This window comes from Pyxicephalus adspersus, chromosome 7, assembly GCF_032062135.1.
Source record: "Pyxicephalus adspersus chromosome 7, UCB_Pads_2.0, whole genome shotgun sequence".
Taxonomy (NCBI): domain Eukaryota; kingdom Metazoa; phylum Chordata; class Amphibia; order Anura; family Pyxicephalidae; genus Pyxicephalus; species Pyxicephalus adspersus.
In genome coordinates, this window is record NC_092864.1 from 27,793,552 (window position 1) to 27,813,308 (window position 19,757).

At 37.9% G+C, this 19,757-nt stretch overlaps 1 protein-coding gene across 1 annotated transcript in view; it reads left to right on the top strand.

Moving 5' to 3' along the window:
* Positions 1 to 19,757, top strand: part of LOC140335374 (contactin-associated protein-like 5) — a 212,877-nt gene that overhangs the window by 173,341 nt on the left and 19,779 nt on the right. The window contains exons 17-20 of the mRNA XM_072417940.1: positions 909 to 1,127; positions 2,279 to 2,518; positions 3,461 to 3,685; positions 18,170 to 18,300. Coding sequence (XP_072274041.1) covers positions 909 to 1,127; positions 2,279 to 2,518; positions 3,461 to 3,685; positions 18,170 to 18,300 — 815 coding nt within the window. The remainder of the gene's footprint in view (positions 1 to 908; positions 1,128 to 2,278; positions 2,519 to 3,460; positions 3,686 to 18,169; positions 18,301 to 19,757) is intronic.

The window sequence follows — 19,757 nt, forward strand, 5'->3', positions numbered from 1 at the left end:
TGGCACTGTATGTCAGGAATGGTAAATCTACAAGAAAAAGAGTGGGAGAAGTTGGGAGCATCAATGAAGATAAAAAATGCTGTTAGCTGTAAACTGGCTCTTCTCAGCAACAACAGCCTCTTAAAAACCCTCTCCATTAAAGGGGGATTAAGATTATAGTCTATAATACCGTTTATGTCTCTCTAATCACTTTCTTTTAATGTCATCAGAAAGGAGTAAAACCAAAATTGATATGGCTATCAATTATTATCCAATCTGAGCCTATTTTCCCCATCCATGTTGGGCTGAATTGCCATACTAAGCCAAGAACTGCCTTATTCCCTATTGTGCCTATTCACTCCAAAAAACAATGGGTTGTGCAACATGAAAATGTTGGTGAGAAGTAAAAAAAATATTAGATAGCAAAGTATACTTCATTGTATATATACAATATAAATAACAAGGGGGATTATATATACAGTATATATATATATATATATATATATATACCGGTATATATATATATATATATATATGTAAATATATAGTTGCAATGCAGTCTGTTGACTTTGACTTTAAAATTTGGTTTAAAAAATGTATGGAATAAAAAACCCTCCACATGCTAATGCACCACAAGTGACCACAATTAATTCATACACCTTTTTTTTCATTCATCCTACAGCATTTGTGAATTTATATAAAAATATGCTGTATTTAGGACACATATATTGTTAAATAGGAATTGTATTTTTTATATAATTTGAAGTCCAAGAGAAGAACAATATTATGAATAAAACATTTTCAGAATAGTAGATGCCTTGCCAAAATTATTTATTTTTATTGCTGTCATGCCCGGGCCTAAACAAATGTAAATCAATTAGTAAAACTAGATATTGATCCCGGTATTGATCGTCTTGTGTACTTTACAGCTCCCTACCAGGTGACATTTTCATTTGATGCGGGAAATGGGCCTATGGAGGTTTCTCTGCAGTCCGTCACGGCCTTGAATGATGGTCAGTGGCATCACGTCAGGGCTGAGCGGAATATTAAGGAAACCAGCCTTGTCGTGGATAACCAGCCAAGGAAACTGGTGCAGACTCAGTATGATGGGCGCCTCCGTCCACTGCTAAATGCTCAACTTTATGTAGGTGAGTCCAGATTGCTTTCAAGCCATATAGAATGACCTTTTGCAATGTACTTAAATCCTATTCTACCTATTCCTGACTCCAATCTGTAGAATAAAGTTTTTAAGGATGGTGCCCCGTGTAGATTTAAATGCTCTTTGTCTTGAAACCACTGTCTACCCCCCCCCCCCTTCTCCATTATTGTGCATATGACCCCTTCATCCTGAAAAAGTTGGCTGTTGATTGATTGGGAATGTGATGAACTCTTTATCAGCACGTTCTCAAGGGATTTGAAACACCTAGGGAGACAGCAGTGGGGCATAGTAACTTCTTTGGTCCATAGGAAGGGGGCAGGTCCTTTTGACATCCTTTCAAAAGGTCCTTTTGGCATCCTTTCAAAAATACTTTTTGTATTTGTGGGTTTGGGGCTATCATTTAAGGGTACTTTTGTTTTATATAATTTTACATGTCATATGGACATCAGTAAATTTTGCTCATGAAAGGATTAAACTTTTTTTCTGGTCAAAAGACGTTTGAAAGCCTTTGAATTTAAGGCAAATGTTGGACAAAATTGATTGGTAATGGGGTGGTCATACTTGGGGTTGTCATATAAACCTGGGTTCTGGCTCCTTCCTTAGTACATGTTAGGCTGTATTCCCATTGATTGACATTTGTTAGGGGTGGTATCTTCTGTAACATCCACCAGCCAATTGCAATATTTTTCACTATTTACTTTTGCAGTTAGCTCTCATTGAGTCCCATTCTAAATGTTGCTATGGGTTTGCAGTTAGCAGCCTCTGTAGCAGTAATAGTGAATTGCATGGTAAGAACTGTCTCTGAGCAATTTGTTCTGGTCAAACACTTTGTGAATGCTGGTTTACAGGGACAGAACCACTACCAACCAATGGGAATTCAATTGTATGAATAGCTTTTCATCAATCTACCATGTAATGGAAATGAGCAAAGGTTGACATATGGTGAAAATAAAGAAAGAGTGTCTAAATAGAGAAAGCTTATAAAGAGAAGCTATAAAGCCCTATCTATGGCTTCCTTCAACCAACTAAGGATTAGAAATCCACAACATTTGACACGTCCACTGGTCATCACATTATGCTATAGTGATGGCTGTTCATCCATTACACGTCAGACACTGACTCTAACTTGCTGTTTAATAGGCGGGACGGCATCCAAACAGAGGGGCTTTGTGGGATGTATCCGTTACCTCCAAATGAATGGCCAAACATTGGATCTGGAGGAAAAGGCCAAAGTGACTCCGGGGATCAGACCGGGCTGTCCCGGCCACTGCAGCAGTTATGGGAACTTGTGCCACAACAATGGAAAGTGTGTTGAAAAACGCAATGGATACACATGTGACTGCACAAACTCCGCCTTTGAGGGACCCTACTGCAAAAAAGGTAAGGTGTGCATTGGTCATTGGTGAAAATACCTGAATGATAATTGACTCTCTGTTCATCTGGTTATCATTTTGGTTTTTCAGTAGTGGATGCTTTATTATTTAGAGATTGTCCCATGCAACATTTCAAAATATGTTTTGTATTTATGTGATTTGGGCTATATTTAAGGCTACCTTACCTTTTCATGCAAGTTTTGCTTTTTTTACAATACAAGTAAATAATTGTACATTTGGTATGGACATCTAGACTTCAATAAATTCTGTTCATGAAGGGTTTAAACTGTGTTCTTCTGGGCAAAAGAGCTGTGCAACTTAGCAAATATTGGGCAAGGCTTATTGGTAATGGGGTGACCATACTTGGTATTGTCATGTAAACCTGGCTCCTGGCCAGGTCTATAGTACATGATAGGCAGTATTCCTATTCACTGGTATTTTTTAAGGGTGGTAATTCCCTTAACAACTGCCAGTCAATTCATTGTTCTCCACTAGTGACCTTACCAATGAGCTCCCATTAGACCCCATTCTAAGGTTAGCCTACATCGGTTTTATGGTAGTTTGGGTGGCTCAGAGGTTAGCATTCTGGCCTTTGCAGTACTACGTCCCAGGTTTAAATCTTAGCCAGGACACTATCTCCATGGAGTTTGCAGGTTCCTTCCGTATTTGCATAGGTTTCCTCTGTGTACTCCCACATTCCAAAAATATACAGTTAGGTTAATTGGCTTCTCCCCAAATTGACCTTAGGCTGTGTTAATGATTTATGGCAGGACCTTAGAGGGACAGCCCCTTTGAGGGACAGCTAATGACATGACTATGTACAGTGCTGCATAATGTTGGCGCTATATAAATACTAGATAATAATAATATTATTTGTCCCATGGAGGGCATCTCATTCTATTCTGTTCTTGTTTTAAAAGCATTGTCTATATTTCTATTGTCTTTTTAGAGGTTTCTGCAATGTTTGAAGCTGGGACCTCGGTCACCTATGTTTTCCAGGAGCCGTATCCAGTGTCCAGGAATACTAGTGCGTCAGCCTCAGCTATATACGCAGACACAGTGATATCCAGGGAGAATATTGCCTTCAGCTTTCTTACAGCTCAGGCTCCAAGCCTCTTACTCTACATCGACTCCTTCTACCAGGACTACCTGGCCATACTGCTCTGCAAGAATGGTGAGCCTGTAACTTGTTCTGTATTTTGCACAGTATAACTTATGCACCCTTATGTCTTAAATGGAATGTACATGATGAATTATATTTTTGTTGTCATCTGTGTAGAAGGTAAATCATAGCTATAACAATGTGTTTCCCTTATTACCTCCATTCCTTTATGATCATATTTAGTGAAAATTGAGAGTGTATACAGGTGTCCCTCCATGTTGTTTAGAAACCTTTAAGTGATCCACCCAGTTGCTTAAACAGCTACTAAAAGCTATTCTCCAATGACTGCTTTTGGTATAATATTATAACAATGCAGCACACCTATCCTCCTCTCCTCTCCCCATATAACAGAACAAGCTGCTCAGAAAGAACCCTGTCTGTACAGTTGTCATTCCTAAACTACCACCTGAACTGTCACCCAAAATGATCATTTTTTGTGATGGTGGACAACACAGGTCAGCAATGTAGTCTCATGCTAAATTCTTATTCAGAATAGATGTTCAAAATGAATGACATGTGCGCTATATAATGGGTGCAGGGAACATGTTTATGTAATGTAGTGAATGCAGGGGTCAAACGCATGTAATGTACTGAGTGTAGGGGTCATTTTAATGAAACATACTAAGTGCAGCGGTCAGATACATGTAACATATCAGGACAAGAAATGTATACAGCCCAGCACACATCATCCAATCGGAATCATTTTCACCAGCTCCTTTGAACACAGAAAACCCATGAACCAATGTTTACACATAATCATAGGGTAGCAGCAGCATTGGGAGCCAATGCATTAAGCAACAGGTTTGGGGCTCACCATAATATCACACAATTGCATGTATAAGAATAGTAATAATACAGTAGGTCTAACATTTTCTGCAGTGCTGTACAGAGAACAATGAGCTAGTCCCAGCATTTTCTGTACCAAAGGTATATACATTTATATAGCTCTGACATATACCACAGTGCTGTACAGGGAACACTGAGACAGTCCTGGCAGTTCCTCTGCAAAGGAGCTCACACTCCAATGTCCCCACGCAGTCACACACTCTTATTATTCACTTATATAGCTCTGACATATACTGCAGTGCTGTACAGAGACCACTGAAACAGTCCCAGTTCCAAAGGAGGTATTGATATATATTTATATAGCTCTGATATATACCACAGTGCTGCACAGAGAACACAGTCCCATCAGTCTCTGTACAAAGGAGCTGATACTCTAATATCCCCCCATGGTCACACACTATTATAATGCTCTGACATATACTGCAAAGCAGAGTGAGCTTGCCTGGGAGTTGTATCTAGGATCCTACTTCTGCGAAGTTAAGCACTAACCATAAAGGAAGAACTAATGTATTGCATAGATCAGTGACCTAAATGTTATTTGTGGCTGCCCTGCATTTCTTCTTTGCATTGGAAGGAAGGCAGAATAAACTCATACCATACAATGAAACAAAAGGCTGTATATAGATATGCTATAGACTGAGACACTATAGCCACTTCTATAATCACCAAGTTACAGGTGCACTTTAGTTCAGCTCTCTTTATGGATATTACACCGCGTGGCTTCTTTTTTCCCTCTAAGTGTGGCAAAGTGAGCGCCAGGCCCTGGATCCCGCGGCATAGGAGATAAGCATGTTAGTGGCTAAGTTGATTACCCCATCAACCCGACAAGCTGAGAGCATCCTTGTAATTTTGTAAACAAATCTCAAAACTCATTTGTTTTTGTGACAATTTACACACTTTTTTTTTTCTTGAGTCAGAATTAAAAGGCTCTGAATGAGCTGGAGATCTGCTGCTTCATACCACCAGATGCCATTCCAAACAGCAAATTTACTAAATAAAAGTCCCTGGAGGGAGAGTGCTAATTAAGGAACAGGTTTTCAGCCCAGCTGTTCGGAATAGCGAGTGTTTTTTTGTTTTTTATTCTTTAAACATTGATGCAGCAACATTGAGTACGTGCGGTTTAGGACCAGCAAGATACTATGAGATATTTCAAGACTGAATGACAGCAAAAATGACTTGCTCGGATGTTATAGGGCATTAAACTGGAGCGATGCCTCTCTTAAATCACCACAATATTGTCACGTAAGCAAAAACCGCTGAACGCAATTTGTCCTCTGCAACACTAATATTTGGTAATGTCTGACCTCCCTTCTTTAATTAGATTCTGCCGTAATTATTTTTTCTTTGAACTCATTAATATTCCCTTCTGAAAGATGGAGGCATTTTAATAAGTTGAAATAGCATTCTTAATCATTTTAATTGTCAGGTTGGGCAAATTTTTAATCTTACAGAGAATTTTATATTTCTGATTTGCTGAGAGCCCGATGGGATTTATAAGGAAATTCTGCATTGGACTTACAGATTAGACTGACTAAAGGAATTTTTTAACTTTAGTGATTTGAAAAGAAGAAATAAAGTAAAGTAATATTAGACAAGGTGTGTGGCTGATAAGTAAATGCACTTCATTCTTTCTATAGCCTAAAATAAAGTTAAATAATCGTTTAAAGAAAAAATAATTAGATGAGTGATACATTGAATTGTCTGCATTTGAAGTACGATGGCAGAGAATATAGTTAGATTGCTTTATTGAAACATACATAACCTTTTTACGTGTCATACCTATATACAGTTGCCATATCACCATTATAGTACAGGAACAAATTATTGTAGGAACATTTTTATAGGAACAAAGGTAACCCATAAACAAGACTTTTTAGGCAATAAATATCAAAGATAAAAGTACATTTTTATTCAACAACAAAAGTTTTTATACATACAAATGTCTCATTACAAACTTCTCGTTCTGGTTTTACAATTGAACATCTCACAATAATACTCTCTACACGTTTCATGGGCTTCAATTGTTCGCCCCTTCAGGAGTATTTTGAAACCTATTCGATGCATATAACACCTTATGAACCTTCCCCTGTACCTCTCCAACACAGCAAGAAAACTGGAACAAAATAAAAGGGAGGGGCAGAGATCAAACCACAAAATATGTCACTGGATACAAGCCAATGCCATCCAAGGTGAGTATCAAAAGATGTTTTAAGATTCTATGAAGTTAGTGGGCAATGTGCTATCTCAGTGTATTCTCTAGTGTTCAGAAAAATCCATCATAGATCAAGGGACAGGTAGTATCAATGGTTGCTTTATTGTCCTGCTGGATGGAGCTGCATTGGTGATGAAGTGCAGAAACTGAGGCTGCTCAAGCCCTTCAGGACTGTTAAAAGGTGTAGGTTCATCAGACATCCATCTGTATTTGCTATGGAGCTTTCAGCTACTTTCATTTAGGATTGTAGCAGGAGGGACATCATCTTTCCCTTTCTGTAATAAACTCTGCCAGATGCCAAATTCTTTATATGGAACTTAAGTCTCGCTGAGATAAACAATCCAATAAAATGTCAAGAAACCTCTTGAGACCTGAAATAGGGGAACCCCTATCCCCTGAAAATAGTTGATTTTATCTCGCAATCAACGACCAAAATGATTTTCAGAGAATGAATATGATATTGAAAAGTATATATTCCATGACATTATCCTCACCATCACTAAACAAAAAAGACCTAACTGATTATGACCAATTGTACAACTGTATGCACTGGGCACCCCTTACTGATTTTCTGATTTTTCTTTTTTTTTTAAATATGAATATCCTCTACATTTGAGCATGGTGATTCTTACTCTTATTTTTACATTACACTGCCTCCGATTGGTGATTGGCTTCTTAAGCTCTATCACATGATAGTGGGGGCTGAGACTTAACATGGAAACTAATCTTTTTACCGCCAATAGCTAAAACATTGAAGGCATTTTCTTGTATCTGCTTGATACATCCAGAAAAAGGTATAGTCTATTTACCCTCTTAATAAAAGAGGTAAAAGAGAGGAAAGAGCTGAATCAGGGAATTATTGAATTGCTCTGTTTGTGTGCAACGCTCGCGGTTTATTTCGCTGAACCTCTCTGCCAAACAAGCTACTTCTGGCTAAACTCCAGTATTTTCAATGCTATATATTGGCTCCATGTTTGCTTTAGGGTGGACTCCTGTTTTTCCACAAAATACATTTGTTTTTATATTCATTCAGTACTCCTTGGCTAAGCCAGTATTTTTTGAGTGAGTGCTTTTGACTTATGTCTTTAGCCCTATTAAGTGTCTGGTCTCTGGTATTGTGGCATTCCAGGGCATTCACCTAAGCCATTTGTCTGATATTTGGTGTATCACCAAGTCTGATGAAGCAGCCTTCTTCTGAGAAACGCATTACTACCCAACACCTGTTTCGACCTTAATAGTGATACCCCTCCTATCTTCCTACAAGGGATTTACGAACTTTGAACTATGTAACCATACTTTCGTGCATTCTTCATACTTACATTTTTTAACTATTTGGTCCAATAGGTTAATTTATACGTGTTTTGTGGAAATATTCTTTATGCATTTATGCATGTCTTAATCTTATCTATTAACACAATAAAAATGTTAAATTTATATTTTTATATATTTATTTTCTTCTTTTGGAGTTATGGTCAGACTAAAAAATCGAATGGGCTGTTTACTTACCAACTATTGAAGTAGGGAATTACTTATTGTCACTTTACTGATCACTTATTGTAATAAATTGCCCTTGTTGACTTGCAAAATATGACACATTTTGCCCTAATTGCTGGAAAAGAAATCTAATATTGCAATTTTAATGATACGATTTACAATGGCAGGCTTCAAACACACTTTTGAAAGAGGGCAAATGGTAAAATTGAAAATAAATTGGAAAAAGCGGCCAAATAGTTGTATGTAACCCCTATAAAAAGATGGCAATCGTAGAAAATCGACTTTAGTTTATTTTCCATATTCCTTTTTAGCTTTTACAATGTAAGTGCCCTTTGGCACTGATTGGTTATTCATCTTATTGCTATTTCAGCTTATAAAAACACAGATTCACATTATTGACTATTATTTGCACTTAAATGAAATGGTAAGTTTGAGTTCGGGGGGACCTTACCTATCTATCTCCAGAATTAAGGAGCTCACATGTTCCGCTATGAATAGATATCTTATTAAAGGCAGAATTTATTTCCCGGCTGAACTTCAGAACCTTGTTACAATGTAACATGATTGATTGAACCCCCTATTTATGTCAATGTGTTGCACACAGCAAGACTATAAACAAAATGTACTTGCAATTTGCATCTATTGTAGCTGCTGTGTCGGGAACAAGCACAGCAGATTGCAAGCTTTAATTCTTGTCTATTTTAGACAGAAACCCGCAGCTGTCTGCAATCTTTATTTCCAATAATATCTCGAGAGGGAAGGCGAATATTAGCTGTCACCTCAAATTGACCAATATAAAATTAAAGAACCTTTAGAACTGTTTTTTGGAGGCAGTACTTCATTTCATATAATGTGTATGTATATAAAGTATTCACCTTTGTAGGTGATATCTTTCTGGACACATAATTGGTCATGAACTTTATAAGGGCTTAGAATCGAGCAGAAATATTGTGGTCTACAAAAATAATTTGTATATTGAATTTGATATCAATTTAATTTTTCTGGGTAATATATTTCAGGACTGATGAGCTTCCTTTGTGTCTCGAGCTTTATATCCAGTGAGCATATTCTAAGATCTAAGCTAGTGTTTCTCAACCTTTTTTATATGAGGGAACCCTTAAATTATTTTTAGGTCTTCAGTGAACTTCTGCTATATTTACTATATCCACAGCTTACAGAACATTAGTGTAGTGGTCAGTGGGAAGAGTGCCTCTTACATTGCTGGTCTTTGGGAAGAATGTCACCCTTAAACATAGCCAAGAGATCATTGGTGTCACTTAAACTGACCTGAGAGTTACAAATTCTATAGCAAGCTCTGGGGGAACCTTGGCTGCAAAACACTGGTTTAAGGAGTGTCTAGTCTTTGGAAATCACAATCCACAAGGTTCAGGTTTTTCACCTTGGCTGACAATGTAAAAGACAACCAAAGGAAAGGAAATTTTAAGAGATTATGTTCTGTAAATTGGCAAGTCTTGTAAAAAAAAGTCTTAAGTCCTGAAATGAAACTGGTTGAATGAGAATGAATAAATGTCAAGTTGTCCCTAAGTTATCTTAAATCATCTTTTGGGGCTTCATTCTGTCAATTAAGGCGTGTCCCTGGAACAAGAACATTTTTTGATAATCAATGCTGTTAGGTCACCCCAAAAAAATCTGAATACATAGCCTTCAACTGCCAGGAGATCTGTATTTGGACTTCTGTGACACGTCAGGTCAATAAAACATAAAAAGTAGATCACATGATTCTATCTTGAGTTTGTTTAACATCATGCAATGTACACAAGATAATATTCTTCCAGATGGCTCATGTTAGCTTGTTCAATGCCAATCAAATTGTTTTGAATTTGCTGATATTATTTTTTGTTGAAACTGCCTAAATTAAGTCCCCTACTATTACACTCAAACCTATCCTAAGATATGAATTTTTTGATCCTCTATATTTATCTGGTTGATTATTTCACAAGCCTAGGGACTTCCTCACCTATATGACAAACTCACTCCTGCGATTTGGCAATTATTAATATTACTATCCAGTATTTATATAGCGCCAACATATTACACAGTGCTTTTCAAATCCCATAGTCATGTCACTAGCTGTTCCTCAAAGGGGCTCACAATCTAATGTCCCTACCATATGTCGTTAATAAAATCTAAGGTCAATTTGGGGGAAACCAATTAACCTAACCGCATGTTTTTGGAATGTGGGAGAAAACCTGAGTACCCAGAGGAAAGCAATGCAAACATAGAGCGAACATTCAAACTCCATGCAGATAGTGTCCTGGCTGAGATTCAAACCTGGGACCCAGCGCTGCCAAGACAAGAATCCTTACCTCTGAGCCACCATACTGCACATACAGAAATGCAGAAAGGCACACAATTCATGCTGGGTTAAAGGCAAGGTAAATATTTGCACTGGGGTCAATAAGGTGCAATTGCCTTGCATGGGCTATTAATAGGGTGCTATTCGTTACTTCTATTTAAATGACTATCAGCCAGAAATCTTTTCTCAATGAAAAATGAGATATTTACACGTTTTCTAAGCTCTTCTTTCTAGTCTTTTATATTATACATTATAAGCAACATTTTTCTTCTAGGTATCTAGCTGTAATGAAAATGTCAGTACTGCACTGGTCAGTAAAAGTTGCATTTTATAAAGCTGATAAACCTTCTTTCAGCCACACATCAACCCCCCACCACCACAGCAACATTTCATAAATTACTCTATGTTTATAATAAAAATTGTTCCATGACTTCATTCTAACATGATTAGTAATAATTGCTTATCTGAGAATCCAATTTAAGCTGCAGAAGAGAAAATACACATTAATTAGTCACTGGTGGCATTAAACCTTCAGCTACCTCTGGTGTCAGAGCTGAGGTCGGATGTGGGCGAGATGGGAAAAAAAATGTCTAAACCCCAGAGCCCAATTGTGACTGTTGCATTAGGAGCCGGTTACTTATCATACTGCTATTCAATATATATTACTTTGTGCTGCAGACAAGGTAATTTGATTAGATTGCCCGTGGTAGGAAATTTCATAATGGAAAAAACAAATCTTTGTATTGAACAACTAAGTCTACGAATATGTTCAGGAAGGTTAAGATATGAATATTATATAGGCTAGGGGGAGGGGGCAGAAGCTCCTACATTTGAGGAGTATTGGAAAGACAAATATTTTTTTCAGTGCTGTTTCCTCTTGTATGTTGTCAGACAATGTAATAAACATCATGTAGTACATTTAGCCTGATACACATGTTTGCAAGATTGTAACTTTGTATCAAGACAAAAGAGACTTAGGATGGGAAGTATTGTAGTTCTTTTTTTTATTGTTGAGAGCTGTTGGGGTTTTATTTTCATGCTTATAGTAGCTTCCATGCTATATTTACCCTCTTGTATTTAAATATAAGTGTGTGTATATGGTAAAGGAGAAAGGAAAGGGTTTAGTTGTGACTGCAGAACACAAACATTACATGCATTTAGCTGATGTGTGACATATCTTTCACTTAGTAATTAGCTGCTCTGGGCTGAGAAGTCACATTGGGATTCCGTGGTATCACTACATAATTGTCATCAGGAGTATGGGGTAGGGAGGCTGTGCACACCAACTGTGTTTACTTGTTAATTGAGTCCATAGAGATCTCCAATGCTATTATCGACTGTCAGGAGAATCCCATCTTCTTATCCACCAACCCTCTAAAGAAAATTATGATTCACAAACATATAATTCACTTAAACTTGGTCCAACATACAACAAGATGACATTGTTTATAGAGATGATGATAGAGATGTAGATGGCTCCCATCAACATGTAATCAGCACTGGAAAATTGGGAGTCTTTATAATCGAGTCAGGGAATGAGTTAAAGGATGCAGCGCATGTCTAGAGAAATCATGGATTTGTTTCTAGCTTATTGCACTCAACGTGTTTTTTGGTGACTCTGAAATACATCTCTGCTCCCTCCATTTAAGCTGCAGCTGGAAAACGAGTTTGCTATATATCTGAGCACATTTCATGCCACTTAGTGTAATCACTTGTCTTCCAATTGGACACTAGGGCCCTGATTTAATAACGTTCTCCAAGGCTGGAGAGAATACACTTTCATCAGTGAAGCTGGGTGACCCAGAAAACCTGGTATGGATCTGGTCCAGGATTCAAAACATTTTCTAACAAATAGCTAATGACTTTTATGAAATCCATTCCAGGTTTTCTGTTTCACCCAGCTCACCTGATGAAAGTTTATTCTCCCCAGTCTTGGAGAGCTTTATTAAATCGGGACCTAGGTGTCAGGTGAATATAAAGCCATATTAAATGAATTTTGCAGTTGTTAGCATAAATAAATTTTATAAATGCTTTTAAAATACAGATTCTAGATAAGCTCCTCACTCCTAAACACTATCAGGTTTTGTTGTGGGGAATAGTGGAGAGCTCTCTCCTCCAATGATGGCCCTTGCTAACTAGGGCTATCAATGAGGATGAGGGGCAAGTGCCAAAATCCAGAGGACCATTATTGGATAAAAAGGGGACATACATGGTCAAATCAGTCCTGATCAATCAATCCAGAGAAGTCCCAAGCCTGTTAAAGGGTCCAGTTTCAATATAAGGGGGGCACCATGCTAATAAAGAACCTTTAAGGCTGAAAAAATCTCACCAACAGACTATGACAGCTGTCTATTTGGCTGGCTGTGCTCAATGTAATGTTAGTTGAATTCGCCTCTGTAAATAACTTTGAGGGATTCGAGTTCTGGTATGTATCAACCAGAACACTAAGGTCAATTCGGGAGAACTGTGAGCAAACATATATAAATTCAACCAATCCCAACTATCACTTGGAGATCACAGAACAATGACTCGCTGACATACTAATGTTTCAGAACAATGACGCATTGACACGTCATCTTGCTATGCCTTGAATTAGCAGGATTTTGTAATGCTAATTTTTGAAACATGTAAAAAAGCTGACAGCTTCCATGGCTTTTTTATCTTCTAATTCACAGGTGCTAGGAACTTGTACTAATAGATCCTGCCCTAAATTTAAAGCTCGGCACATAGTACAATTAACCCAGCTCTCTATTATCGAGTTCCCATTAAAATGCCGCTTTCATTCTTCTACAGATAAAAGCATCAGATGGTTGCTGACGCCTTTCTAGCTACAGCAATCTTAGTCATAGCAGTTACATTGTTTAAAAAAGCTTCTTTTTATCTACAAAAGCCAAACCCAACCTCCAGCTAATGGATTGAAGCCAAAATCAGACTGAAACCTAAAATCCAATCCTAAAGTAACCAAATGACATGTATGTTTTCTAAAGAACCAGGCATAAAATATAAAAAGGAAAATGGATGCATCTTGTCACGCTTGGGGAGACAGGGTCACTAGGAGGTGCTACAGCTTGCAGGGGAGTGGTGTGAGCCCTGACAAGGGCCAAGGCGCAAGTCTAAGCAGTAACCAGGTCTTCTCCAGAGCCTCTAGTGGTGAGGATGTTGGGCTGCATGTTACTACCAGGTTGCGGTCCTTGGGCACACCAGGGTGGGCAGGATGAAACACGGTACCAAATCACAAAGCTGAAGAATAGTTGAGGAAAGCCAGGGTCTAGGCAAGCAGCAAGCAAGAGAGATCAGGTCATAAGCGAGGGGTCAAATACCAGGGATCCAGCTACACAGGGGCCACCGCGGACATGGAACACAGGAGACACTGAAAGCAACAGGGGGCACAGGTGACACAAGAAATATCTACAGATAGACAGGTGCACTGGAACAGCACAGGGAAGTTGGCAGGGAACCAACAGACTGGACAAGGAGGGGTTAACACAGGAGCTGGTTAGAGGAAATATTGAATTAGCCAACAGGTGAACAGGAACTAGCGCAACAGAACTAGGAGCTTGGCACCAGTGGAGACACGTTGCACCAACACTGAGTGCAGTGTCTGATCTAGCTAAATAGCCAGGGATGATTAAGAGGCTATTTTCTGATTGGCCAGCGTATTGAGCAAAAGTGATATGGCTTAAGATCAGAGGCACGGCCAGAGTCAGAACTGCCAGCATGCACAGGAGAGAGATGCCTGCACTTTAGCGAGGAGGAGGTAAGTGTGACACATCTCTAGTCATTTAGCAGGCCAGTCTAAGAGTTATTATCCAGGAAATGCCTTATATTGTGGGCCAAGCCTTGAAAAACTTGGATGTTCCCATTCATCTTTGGTGTTTTAGTCTTTTTTATACTGAACTATTTCAGCTGTCATCATTCTGATTAAGTGACTTGCAGAGCCCTCTTCTTCTTTTCACATGGCAATGGGTGGTACCTAATGATGCATAGGGTGGCATTGACCTTATCACATTCATGATGTCCTGCACAAGATGTCTTCAGTCTTCCAGGTTGAATGTTACTTTAGGGCAGAAGGGTTAAACTTTTCCTTACCAGGCTCCTACTTCCCATCCTCTTTGCTTCTTTTTGCAGTGCGGGCAAGCAATGGACCTATCACCACCTTTTACTTTATATAAAAGAGTGGCTAACTCTTTTTTTAAATACTATTTTTAATAAATAAATGTACTATTTTAAAAAAAAGAAATATTTTTGGAGGACCCCTTACCTTCTGTCTTTACTGACATGGCGGGGAAACCTGCAGCCTCCTGGAAACCTGCAGCCTCCTCCAGTTCACACCTAAAAAGAAGGAAGATTAAATTGGTGCAGGCTCTATTTTACATTGTGAGAAGCATAAAATGTGCAGTAAAATCATCAGAAAAACCAAATTCAATGTCTGTACAACTGTGCAAGATGGAAGGGAAGACTGGAGTCCAGTTTTAAAGTGATTCCACCCTGTGAGGCACCCTGTGAGGGAATGTGGGCATGTGCGTAAAAAAAAAAACAGGGTTTAGCTCCGCTTTAAGATATAAAAACAATTATAAAAACAAAGAAAACAATATGGGACTTTTAAGGCAGTTATCGTCCATAAAATTACCACATTTTATTCAACATTATTTCGATAACAATCACATAAGTTAAAAATTACATATCCCTCCCTCGTACACAAAGTGCTGAAATCATCCAACGCATTTCGCAGACAGAGTCTGCTTCTTCAGGGATATGATTCAATACAGATAATGAATATATCAGCACTACAATGTAATTAAAAAATATAATTATTATTACACATCAAAAACATAATAAATATTACTGTAATATTGTAGTACATACCAATGAAGTTGCCAAAAATAGGTACACTTTCTCGCCCTGAAGAAGCTGATTTCAGCATATGTAATGTGTTGCTATGAAGTTGTTTTAATGTAAAACAATTATTCTCCCTATCCTTTCTGTACGGGAGAGGGATGTGTAATTTAACTTATGTGATTTTTATCATAACAATGTTTAATAAAATGTGATAATTTTATGGAAGATAACTGCCTTAAAATCCCATATTGTTTTCTTTGTTTTTATAGTCCTTAATTTGAGGATGTTGGCAGTCTTATAGGTTGAGATAAGATCTGACAGTATAGTATTGCTAGCCTAATATATAAAATCAATTCTTTGCTCTCTGATAGTGCACCTTATCTTGTGTCTATGGAGCAGGAATTTAAATTAAACTGAATTAAACCCACACACAGTGCAAACATAATAAAACTTGCAAAGTTTCTTATAAACTGTAAAATATAATTAAATCCCCCTAAAGCTCATCTAAAAAATAAATACAAATATCTGAGAACTACATTAATTACAGCAGTGAAACAACAGCGGGATTTAAATACACACACACACACACAAATTCTGTCTGCGGTCCAGTGGATGGACAATTTAATTGCACTAAAACAAGGAAAGGAAAATGTTTCAGCCTCAGCACCAATACAGTAACGGTGTAATTAGGTTATGGTTTTACTATTATCCTAAATTATTAAACTACATACGTGAAATACACAGGGGAGCATAAATCACCCAACAGACATGTAATTATTGGGCAAAGTAATTGAAAACATGATTTGTTTCAGTAAATGTGCAATGGACTCTTATGAAAATTCAATTTGCAATATATCTTAGATTATACAGTGTATTTACAGGTTTTCCCAGAAGACACTGGAGGTGTTTAAAAAAGACTCATGCAATGAAAGCTTTGGATGAAAAATTCGGCTAGGTTTCATTGTGTGGTTTTGGTGCAGGGATGCAATGTCCTTGGTGGGCTAAGCTCTGCAGAATATGCACCTAAATTATTACACTCAGAAGTTGCGGACAAGACTGCTGCCAGATTTGTAACACATGTACATGTGTATGCACCAATCTTAATATTCCCAAAAGTGGGGAAGATTTTGGATAAACTCTCCGAAGAAGAACAATGATGTGTAATGTGTACAGAAGGTCTTAAAGTGGACTTAACACTGATAGATGATGTAAGCTGCCATTACCAAGCTCCAACTTTTATAGAATGCTGAATGCTTTTGGTTTATGTAGTTTCAGTCACACACACAAACATAGGAAAGCAGATAACTGTGGCCCAAACCACACTTAGCTGAACACCTGAGCTATATACTCTGGGTCAGTGATTTTGAATGTATTAGAAAGAAAGGAGCAGAACAGCAACTAGGAAAGCTGTATATAATGGACCCAGTTCAGCAATGGGAGTTTGCATCATCTTTCAGACACTATCTACGATCATAAACTTTATGTCAGCCTAAACTTAAGTGTAATACATAAAAAAAACACATCTAAATCTGGCCATATGTTGCCCAGACTTAGTGGTTTTAACAAGGTAACAGGTGATGTAACATAACTGAATATCTAGTTACAATGCCTCATGACAAGGGGTGGGAATATATTAAGCAGAAAGTGAACACTTTGTTTTTGTAGGTGATGTGTTAGAAGCAAGAAAAAGGAAGGATGTAAGGATCCAAGCTGGTCTGACAAGGGTCAAATTGCAATTGGGTAGAAAATGATCTGGAACATCTCAAAACCAGGAGGCCTTGTGGGTCTTTCCAACATGCAGTGGTTAGTACCTACCAAAGGTGGTCAAAGGAAGGACAACCAGTGAACATCAGGGACACGGGTATCCAAGAAAGATCTACTGAAGTACTAATTGCTAAAAAACATAGTGCTTGCTGTGCTCAAAGCTGCACTATAAGAGTGAGACCATCTATTTCTACTTCTTGTTCATGCTGAAGTGCCTAAAATGAACCCATGATAATCTTAATGACCATGGAGAAATGGAGGGAGGAGGCTTGGAATGATGAATCACATACTTTAGAGAACATGTAGATGGACAAGTGCATGTGGTGGCAGCATTAGAAGAAGGCAGGCCGAGGCAGTGTGACTTTCTTTCTTATAGACGGTCTTATTTTTCCAATTGACTTTGTAATAGCTACCAATCTGTGTTATAATATGAAATATTATATTATAAAATCGAATATTAAATTAAAATTTTTTGAGAACATGTAGATGGCCAAGTGCATGTGGTCATTTACTTGGGAAAGAGATGTTTTCTAAAAGCAAAGAATATAACTGGGTATTAAAGTTTGAAAGAAAAGACAACAGAGATTGTTGATCCAGGGAACATCCGATTGCCTCACAGGATCAGGAAGGAATTTTTTCCCCTGTTTTTTTGCCTTCCTCTGGGTCAACTGTCCATTTATGGTTTTATCTGGGATGTGCTGGTTTGAAGTTTATTTCCCTCGATGTTGTATTGATGGACTTATGTCTTTTTGTAACTATATAAATACTGTGATAAAAAGACAAAAAACAAATATGGTTCAAAAGTTGTATGTATGCAGAAAAAAAAGGACAAACCCAAAGCAGTGAAGGTGTTCTAAAACGTTAATACTGAGCAAATTTTGGAGTGAATGTGGGTTCTCATTAGTGTGAGTCCCCAGAGAACAGAAATAATTGCTTAAAAACTAGTAGGTGCAAAATATGTGTATATTTAACTGACAGTTAAAGGTTTATATTTTCCTCTCATTATCTACTTTTCTTTTTTTAGGTAGTTTACAAGTGAGATACAAAATTGGCAAAGATGGGATGTACGTTTTTACACTGGGCTCAAAGAGACTGGACAACCGAAAACTGCATCACGTTAGAATCAACAGAGAAGGGAAGGAATTGGTGATTCAGGTAACTCAAATAATAATATTTTGAAATAAAATCTTTTGACTGAGAAAAGCAAAGTACAAACCATGGTAGATCATGAGGACCTAGAAAACAAATATTAAAATAAATATTTCCTGATTGCTGGGATGGGAAGAACAAATCAAAAATTGTTCTGCATGATCCTAGAAAATAAATAAATATTGTACAGGTTTCCTCTCTCATAGATGGGCCATAAAGGAAAAATGCTACAAAGTAATTTACCAATCACACTACATGAACCTTCACATTGGCGAAACAGAAAACACAGAAGTAGTGCTCAAAATTCTTTTACCCAGCTGCAGTACACTCCTGTATGCAGATATCCCGCCTACTATGTTTTTCCTTTTACCCAAATTCCATCAGTAGGTTTCTTCTTTTTTTTTATAATTTAATTTATACATATGCCTTCCAGCTTTCTCTTTTGTCCTCCAGAAGTGGACAGGACATGAATGCTGCAGAGAAGAGAACTTGCATAATGATGCATTGTATGCCTACAAGCGCATGCAGGCTGTCAACAAACTTAATGTTTGTTTGTTGCATTGTCAACAATAAGCCCAAATATGCATCAAAAACAAAGAAAATGCATGTCAGCGCATTACATTGATGTGAACTAATAGGATTTAAAACAATGTTGTTCTAAAAGGAGAAAGAATAGGGCAAATTTTCAATGAACAGCATGGAGGATTTCAGATATAAGACTAAAGCTGAAGTTTATTTTAAATTCTGACCTTTTTGGTTTCTCCTTTATGAATATGCTAATACATTATCATTTCGGGCAGAATGGTGGCTCAGGGGTTAACACTCTGGCCTTTGCATTGCTAGGTCCCAGGTTCAAATCCCAGCCAGGGCACTATTTGCATGGAGTTTGCAGGTTCTCCCTGTGCCTGCATGGGTTTCCTCCCACATTCCAAAAACATGCAGTTAAGTTAATTGGCTTTGCCCCAAAATTGACCTTAGACTGTAATAAAGACATATGACTATGATAGGGACAATAGATTGTGAGCCGCTTTGAGGGACACTTAGTGTCGCAACTATGGTCTTTGTACAGCGCTGTGTAATATGATGGTGCTATATGAATACTGTGTTATAATATTCATTATTTACATTATTTTTAGACCAAGTGACATCATTACTGGTTCTCTTTGCTTTCAGAATGGTTGGAGGGGCTGGCAGGGCGGTGTATTTAGCATCCCAAAGGCAGAAAGCGTCAGTAACACCAGTGTGTGAATCTGAGACCAAATGACTAAAAAAAATTGCCCCATGGAATGAAAAGAATGGACCAGGGGTAGGCTGGGGAGGGGATAGATGCTGCTAGATGTCCTCCAGCAGGAAATGGGGTAGGCTCTATGTGATTTGCTGCAGATTCTCATGTACATTGTGGGATGCTTACAATGTGAACAGAGATCATAGTAAGTAATTTTGGGTCCAGCAGGGAAGCTGGT